General features: G+C 60.3%; 1 protein-coding gene across 2 annotated transcripts; it reads right to left on the bottom strand.

Moving 5' to 3' along the window:
- Positions 1-593: 593 nt before the first annotated feature.
- CACTIN (cactin, spliceosome C complex subunit) lies at positions 594-7,554 on the bottom strand. Of its 2 annotated transcripts, XM_034755524.1 has the most exons (9): positions 7,325-7,554; positions 6,144-6,618; positions 5,401-5,496; positions 4,671-4,816; positions 4,423-4,585; positions 4,106-4,220; positions 2,577-2,769; positions 1,978-2,100; positions 594-938 (listed from the first exon to the last, which is right to left on the bottom strand). In XM_034755524.1, exons 1-9 carry the CDS (start codon positions 7,501-7,503, stop codon positions 863-865), a joined length of 1,566 nt encoding a protein of 521 aa, XP_034611415.1. In that variant the 5' UTR covers positions 7,504-7,554; the 3' UTR covers positions 594-862. The 2 variants fall into 2 exon arrangements, with proteins under 2 accessions (XP_034611415.1, XP_034611416.1); XM_034755525.1 differs by lacking the exons at positions 594-938; positions 1,978-2,100 and having other exon boundaries at positions 2,573-2,769; positions 7,325-7,553.
- Between the last annotated feature and the right edge of the window lie 741 nt (positions 7,555-8,295).

Genomic DNA, 8,295 nt, shown 5'->3' on the forward strand with positions numbered 1-8,295 from the left:
TCCCCCCACCCACACACAGCCCCAATACCCCCTCCCTGCACCCTGAGCTCCCCCCAGCCTGCACACAGCCCCAATACCCCCCTCCCTGCACCGAGCTCCCCCCAGCCCGCACACAGCCCCTAGCTCCCCCCAGCCCACACACAGCCCCTAGCTACTCCTTCCATGCACTGAGCTCCCCCACTCTGCACACAGCCCCTAGCTCCCCGCTCCCTGAGCTCCCCCCCGCCCACACACAGCCCCTAGCTCCGCCCCCACCCCGCACTCTGAGCTGTTTTCAAATTTTTTGAGCTAAGCCCCCACCTTTGAGTTATAATTTCTGGTTGCCCCCCCTCAGACAGGTGGGTGGCCTGCTGAGGTGAGTCGGGGTGGAGGTGGCGCTCCCCCCCCCCCCCCCGGATCCCGCCATGCGGAGGTGGCTCAAGCCCTGCTGGCCCCTGACCTCCCAAAATAGAAGTCGAACTACACCTATGCCCAAGGCCCCTGCCCTGAGGCCTGCCCCACCAGCTGGGCATTGGTGTTTTTATAGCATGTCGAGGTGGGCCTCAGAGAGAAAAAGGTTGAGAACCCCTGTTCTAAGGGGCAGGGCTCTATTCCTGGCTCTAGAAGGGGGTGGTTTGGGGGCAGAGCCGGGGCTCCAGGGAGCTACGAAGCCCGTCTGTCCAAAGGCAGTGTGGCTGCCAGCCTAGTGATGGGTTCTACTCCCAGCACTGGACGGGTGCAACCTCTCACTGGTACCAATAGACCGACCGCTGCCGTCTCCAGCCGCAGAAAGCCTTGGGCGGCGTGGAGGGAAGTGCTCAGAAACAACAGTGTTCAGCGGAGCAGGGCACTAACTCACCATGTCCAGGGCCCTTCCCCCAGCTCAGGTCAGTCTCGCCCTGCTCCTGACGTGCCAACTGTGACACCCCCTGCTGGGACTGCAGCGGCCTGGCGCACCCCTGTGTAAAACCAGCCAGGTAACCATGTATCACCTGGGAGCCAGCCCATCACGCCCGACACTAGATCTGACCGACGGCAGCCCAGAGATGGAGGGGTCACGTGAAATCTGCCCACACCTATGCTTCCCATCTGCGTGTACAACAGTGCTCGAAGCCAGCCGACCCTCCCGCTGCTTGGGAGCTGGAGATCGGGAACTTCTCAATCCGATGAACTCCCCCCAGGCCGACAGTCAACCCAACCGGACTTCACGGGTGGATTTTACAGAGGTTTGGGAATCCAACTGCTACTAAAAACCTCATCGCAAACCTTGTCCATGGGAAATGCCAGCAACCCTCTGCCCTTCCTCCCCAGAGCTCAAGGCTTCACTTGGTTAGCATTGCTGTGCAGATGGGGAAGCCGAGGACAGCAAGGGGAAGTGACTTCGGCCAAGTCACAGCGAGGCAGCAGCAAAACCTGGAACTGAACCTGGAGTCCTGTGCTCTGCCTGCTGGGCCGTGCTGCTCAGCCGTCGGCTCACTGACGGAGGACACTCAGCTGAGGGAGCGCTCTCCGGGGCGGGAGGGGTCCGAGCTCAATAACCCTGCTCAGCCGACGGCTCACTGACGGAGGACACTCAGCTGAGGGAGCGCTCTCCGGGGCTGGAGGGGTCCGAGCTCAATAACCCTGCTCAGCCGACGGCTCACTGACGGAGGACACTCAGCTGAGGGAGCGCTCTCCGGGGCTGGAGGGGTCAGAGCTCAATAACCCTGCTCAGCCGACGGCTCACTGACGGAGGACACTCAGCTGAGGGAGCGCTCTCCGGGGCTGGAGGGGTCGGAGCTAAATAACCCTGCTCAGCCGACGGCTCACTGACTGAGGACACTCAGCTGAGGGCATGCTCTCGGGCCGGAGGGGTCGGAGCTCAATAACCCCGCTCAGCCGACGGCTCACTGACGGAGGACATTCAGCTGAGGGAGCGCTCTCGGGGGCCGGAGGGGTCGGAGCTCAATAACCCCGCTCAGCGCCTGGCACCAGAAGGACGTCGCCCGCTCTGCGTACCTGTCGCTGGGAGAAGACGGCTCCTTCTTCAGGATGGGGAAAAGCGGCTCACTCTCCACTCCCTGCTCCTGCTTCAGCTTGTACAGCTTCTGGCGCAGCACGTCCTGGTGCCGCTCCCGAAGCCTGCAATGACGTGACGAGAGCAAAGGGTGAGGCCCCCAGCACGGCCTTCCCCCAGCCCCCCGGGCTGGGACCCCCTTGGCATCACATCCACCAGAGCGAGGTGTGAAGCAGGGCTCAGCGCCCGGGGTCCTGCCCCGAAGACCTCCCCAAACGGCTCAGGGTCAGACAGCTCGAGCCCCAGTCATCGTGGGAGGCGACGAAAGAGGAGCGGACTCAATATTAGCCTTTGTCCTGTGCAGCGTCTGAACCGGTCACCCAGGCTAAAGGAGACGTGGGGCACTCTCCTTCCCTTCAACCCCGGAAGGGAAGCAACCCATAGCCAGCTGGGAGGGAGCTAAAAAGCCCATGTCCGGCTTGGCATGTTGGCACACCTCCCGCCCCCGTGAACTGGGACACAATTCCCCAGTACCACCCAGATACCCCACCTTGGGGGTGCAGCCCTGATCCAGACGGGATATGCTCCCTCTCCCGCTCACCTGGCCCGGGCCATATACGCTTTAAGCTGCTGCAGCAGACTCTCCCAGTAACCGATGTCCAGGTTGGGCCCCCCGGCTCGGATCTTGCCCTCAATCCCTTGGAAGATCACTTGCAGCTGGTTGTACGTCTTCCCCTTGAACACCGACTGCACGTCTGAGCTGACGGAGGCATTGACTCCTTCTCGGCGCTCTCCTGTCGTGCGGACAGACGAGGGTTAACGTGAGTTAGCCCCACCGCGTGCTACGGGACAGAATGACCCACCGGTTCCTGAGCCACCACGCAGAGCCACCCCTCCAGGATCGGACACTCCATCAATGCACCCTCCCTGCCTGGTGCACGAAACCCACTGAACCCCTGCCGGATTCCCCCTGCCCAGGTGTCAGGTGTTGTTCGGCTACAGACGGAAGGCCATTTGAACGGGGCATTTGGCAGGGCCCAACCCTGCCAAGCACACAGTGCCCTTGATTCCCTTTAATGGGCATTGAGTGCCAAGCACCACTCAGGATGGGGCCTGGGCTCTGATGCACATGCCACACCCAGGCCTTTAGCAGGCTCTTGGCTGAGAGTTCCTAACCCAGGAGCTTTGGTACAAGCTTGGGCTCAGGTGACAGGATCGTGCTCTCAGCGTGTGACGCTGACGCTCACTGCGCCAGTGGTTCTGCGGCAACTTCCGGGCCCCAGGGCCCATCGCTTTGCAGGCAGGACGGAGCCAGGGGGCCTCAGTTCCACTGAGCTCAAACAGAAAGAGCAATAGTGGCCAGGGCCGGCGCCAGCATTTCTGCTGCCCAAGCAAAAAAAAAGCCGCGGTCACGATCGCGATCAGCAGCGGCAATTGGGAAAAAAGCCATGATCGGCGGCGGCAGTTCAGCGGCAGGTCCTTCGCTCCTAGAGGGAGTGAGGGACCTGCCGCCCCCGAATTGCCGCACGTGCCGCCCCTCTCCCTTGGCCGCCCCAAGCACCTGCTTGTTAAGCTGGAGCCGGCCCTGATAATGGCACATGGGCGCCCCCTGGCAGCAGCAAGAGAAATCGCAACTGCAGGAGAGCAAAGCCCTTTGATACAGGCCATGGAAGCAAGGCTGGGGAGCTGCAATCACTGAGACTCAGGATTTTACCAGCCAGAGCTGACAAGCCACTGCACATGTACTGAGTTCTCTGTACAAAGGCAGGGGAATTCACCTGGCTTGGTTACAGCCTCCAGGCTCAGCCTAGAGCCAGGCAACCGAGAGTTCCAGGGCCGGGAATTGCCCACACTCCAGAACCACGGTTCCACGTAGCTCTGGATTATTTTACAGCACCCTTGAGCCTGCTTGGCACTACACAGACAGTGCAGAGCTCACAGCAGGGAGGTCACCGCCTCAGTGACAACAGCTCAGAGAGGAGAAGCAATTTGACAAAGGTCAGAGAGCGAGATGGGGCAGAGCAGAACACAGGCCTCTGCTCTAACTATAGGTCATGCTCCCCTCTCTCACCGGCACTGCTGTGCATAAGCAATGCAGGTGCCGACAGCCAGCGTTCCCCTCCCCCTTACCTGGGCCTTTCCCAGAAGCCTCTAGTTTACGGAGTTTGGCTATCTCGTCCTCAGTGATAATGGTCATGTCCCTCCAGAAATCCACATTCTTGCCCTGCTCCAGTTCCATGTAAACCTGAAACAAAGAGCCATGTGAATTCAGAGGCGAGGCCTGGCCCTGCTGTTTGAATCAGGCCATTTGCAGCTGCAGGTGTTGCTATTCCAGTGAGCACTGGAGGCAGAACTGATGCGCACCAGAGGTGGGGCACAGGGACAGCATCTAACCCCCCCAGCTAGAGAATGGAGGCCTGGAAGCAGCAGTACTGGAGGAGAGGTACCTGGATATCCTCCAGCAGATCCTCCATGTCGGAGACCGTCAGGCCATTCAGGAATGTGTAAGGCTCGTGCATTTCCACTGCCAGGTCGTCATCCTCTGCACTGATGTACTTGGCCAGCAAGTCGATGGGTTTGGCACGGCCGTCCCGGATCCGGATTTTTGATCTGTAGGTAACAAGAGAACACACTGAGCTCCAGCTACCAGGGCTCAGACCCTGCCTGCCCCCAGCACACAGGCCCGAGACAATACCGCAGCTTGGCCTGGTGGAGGTGGAAGTTGTCCTCTTGCTCCTCCCAGGTTTTGAAGTGCTCCGCCTCTTTCTCCCGCTGCAGCATCTCCAGCTCCTGCTCGCGCATCGCCTTTTCTCGCTCCCGTTCCAAGCGCAGCTGCTTCACCTGTCTCCGAGGGAGGGAAGACTGTTGCAGTGCACAGCCTGGGGCACCATTCCCCAAAGGCTCAGCCAGTCCCAGCACGTGAACTCATGGATGCTAGCTTCAAATCCAACCCAGCGCAAAACTGCCCCATTTCCCACGATCGGCCCTACCCTTACAGGGAGCGGGAGGGCACCAAGCAAGAGGAGAACCAATGCTGGCATGGACAAGAGGAGAGCTGAAACTCACTAGATACGGGCAGCACAGACCCCTGACTGGGCCCATGCTCAGGACTGGGGGGTACTGAGATCTCTATTGGTTTAATAGTGTGTCATTAAAGAGACCAGGGACCAGCTCATTCTGAGGATTCAGTATTGAGAATAGGGCACCACCTCTGTGCAGAGACAAGAACCTGTACCACCACATCCCCATCACCACACATGCCACTCTCTGCGCCCAAAGATGGGAGAATTAGACTTGGCAAAGGCCGGGGGGGGCAGGAGAGAAAGACAGCCACCGGTAACCAAGTGACTTATATCGGGGCCAGTGTCCTCGCCTGCATTAGCTCCGCAGCAGGTCACAGGCCAAGAAGGGCTACTGGCTCTCACCTTCTGCAGCTCCAGGCGGTTGTCCTCCTGGATTCGTTTGTTTCTCTCCTTCAGTTCTTTCTCCTCCAGGTGGCCGATCCCTTTCTTCTCCAGGGCCTAGAATCAATCCCGTCCCAAGAGTAAGCAGCCCCCAACAGGCCTCTCAGTTGCCATTTGTGAAGTGGCAGGAAGTCCCCAATACAAGCCCCCTGCAGTGTGCTACCATCCACACACTCCACCTCACCGCAGATGATGCTGTGGGACTAGAACTCAGCCAGGGGCCCCCAGGAATTTAGCTGTGGCCTCCTCAACGTGGATACACAAGAAACTACCATCCCACTTAAATTACCATTAGGCTCTATGTAATGCACAGGTTTCCAATGGCAGCCCGAATAGAACTGCACTGGGTCTTTAAGATCATTGCTCAAAACAAGTGGGTGCCTCTCCAGCGTGTCCTCAGTGCAGGTTTCACCCTCACTTGCGCTTTGCTGTTCCTAGCCTGTTCAAATTCCTCCCCCAACTCATCCCAGGCAAACGTGTCCCTCCCTGCGCCTCATCATCCCTGCCCCTGCCCCATCACCCCTTGGCCCTCTGCGCAGCAGCTCAGCTGGAATGTGCAATGCTGAACTGACTGAGGTTCCCAGGGGGAAGCTCTACCATGGGGAGCAGCACAGCCCTGATTATCTCAGAAGCTTGGGGGAGAGAAGAGCCCATTTATCCCCCCCCCCCACCTCACTGCCCGTTGAGACAGAGAGAGGCCTCACCTTGCTCCAGATGAAGGTGCCTAGCAGGTTGTTGTCCCCAAAGGGGTTATCGGTGTTGGTGTAGCCCATGTATTCCTCCCCCCAGCCCATCTTCTCACGCTTTTTCCTCTCTTTGGCTTCCTTCTTTGCCAGCCGCCTAGCCCTCTTCTCCTCCGGTGTTTCCAATGCCTTCATCATCTCAGCCTGCTTCTTCTTCTCCTCTTTCAGTCTGAGTCGCTCCTGAAGGCTCAGCTGTTGCCCCAGCTCCTCACGTGAAGGAGAGGGAGATGTGACGGAAGACACAGAAGACCTGGAACTGGATCGCTTTCTTCTCCTCTCTCTGCTGCGGCCTCTTTTCTTCTCTCTCTCTGCCTCCGAGTCTGAGCTAGACGAGCGATCCCGTGACCGAGCGCGGTGTTTCTTCTGGCTTTTGTGGTGCCGGTCCCTGCTTCTGCTTTTCTTCTTTCTCCATCTCTTTCTCTCATCAGAGTCCGAGCTAGAAGAAAACAACACCACCCTAGTGATAGCTACAACCTCAGAGAAAGACGGCATAGCAGCACAGGGCTTACCTAGCAACCTGCCTATCTAGCTGTCCAAACGTTCATTCATTCATTCACCCTCACAACCCTGAGATGAGTAAGCGCTGGCCACATTTCACCGCCAGAGGAAGTACAGACATGAAGCCACACAGCGAGTTAGTGGCAGAGCCAGGAAAAGATCTTGACTTTCAGCCCTGGGCTTGTTCCTCTCAATCAGGCTGCCTCTCCTGTTGTCAGCTCACACACCCACAACTTGCAGTCGGGATGAAGCCACAGCCAACCAGACAATGTATGTACGAGGTTCAGGCCAAGGTTTGAACCCGTCTAACGCCGCTGCTTAGGGGTGTGATTTATCAGGATAGTTACACCCTGGGGTGGGGACAAAGCCGCTGTGGTTTGTTCCCCTTCCCACGCGGGAACCGCTACCCCCGCAGAAGCCGCTTCGCTCTCGGTAGAGCTGCGCCCGCCTCGGGGCCTTGCCCAGCTCGGCCTGTCCCGGGACAGGGAGGGGACCGGCTCGCGGCTCCCCCGTTCACCTGCTCAGGGAGTGGGTGAAGCGACTCGCCCCAGGTCTGAGAGCCCCGGGCTGGGCCTGTCCCTGTCCCGGCCGCGGGCCCCGCCCCGCCCCGCCCCGGCCGCTCCTGTCCGGGGGCCGCGTCTCACCCCGAGCCCGGCTTCCTGCGCCGCCGCGTCTCGCTACCCCGGGCCCGGCCGCCTCCATCGCTGCTGGCGCCGCTGGACCCGGAGCGGGACCGGCGGCGCCTCCTCTCCCGGGACCCGCCCGCCTCCCTGCGGCTCCGGTGCCGCGAGCGCCCCGCAGGGCTCCGCGACCCGGACCCCATCGGCGCGTCGCTGCTCTCCGCCGTGCGGCCGCTTCCGGCCCAGCAAGGGTCCTCTCTCACCCGCGGCGCATTTCCAGGCGCCCACACAGCGCCTGACTGGAAAAGGCTTTTTCCCAGCGGTCCCTGCCGCCCGCTCCCACGCCCAGCCCACCCCCTCCCCGAGCCTTAGCTATGCAGAGCGGCTAGGCCGAGGCAGTGGCAGCTCCGACCCCTGCTGCTGAGCTCGTCCTACAGGCACCTACTCAGACAGCTATAGGAGTCGGGAGCCTCGCAGGGATGAAAGCCCCGAGTGCGTCACGGCGATGGGGCGGGGCCAGCTCTTAAAGAGGCAGAAGCCAAATTAAATTAAATTAATGGAGATATCCCATCTCCTAGAACTGGAAGGGACCTTGAAAGGTCATTGAGTCCAGTCCCCTGCCTTCACTAGCAGGACCAAGTACTGATTTTTGCCCCAGATCCCTAAGTGGCCCCCTCAAGGATTGAACTCACAACCCTGGGTTTAGCAGGCCAATGCTCAAACCACTGAGCTATCCCTCCCCCAAGAACACTCAGAGGGGAGCCGAAGGGGGCTCCAGACCCAACCCGCGGCGCTGGACGGGCACCGCTGCCACCATCCCCTGCCCAGGGCGGACACGGGCCGGGGCCCCGGCCTCGCCTTCCCCCATGGTCCCAGCAGCGCCGTCCCCTCTGGGGAGCGGATCGGGGGGACAGGGCAGGAGAACAAGCCCTGGTCTACACCCCAAACTGACCTCAGTAGAACTCGGTCACTTGGCTGTGTGGAAAATCCCCCCA

This window comes from Trachemys scripta, chromosome 22 (genome assembly GCF_013100865.1).
Source record: "Trachemys scripta elegans isolate TJP31775 chromosome 22, CAS_Tse_1.0, whole genome shotgun sequence".
Classification (NCBI taxonomy): domain Eukaryota; kingdom Metazoa; phylum Chordata; order Testudines; family Emydidae; genus Trachemys; species Trachemys scripta.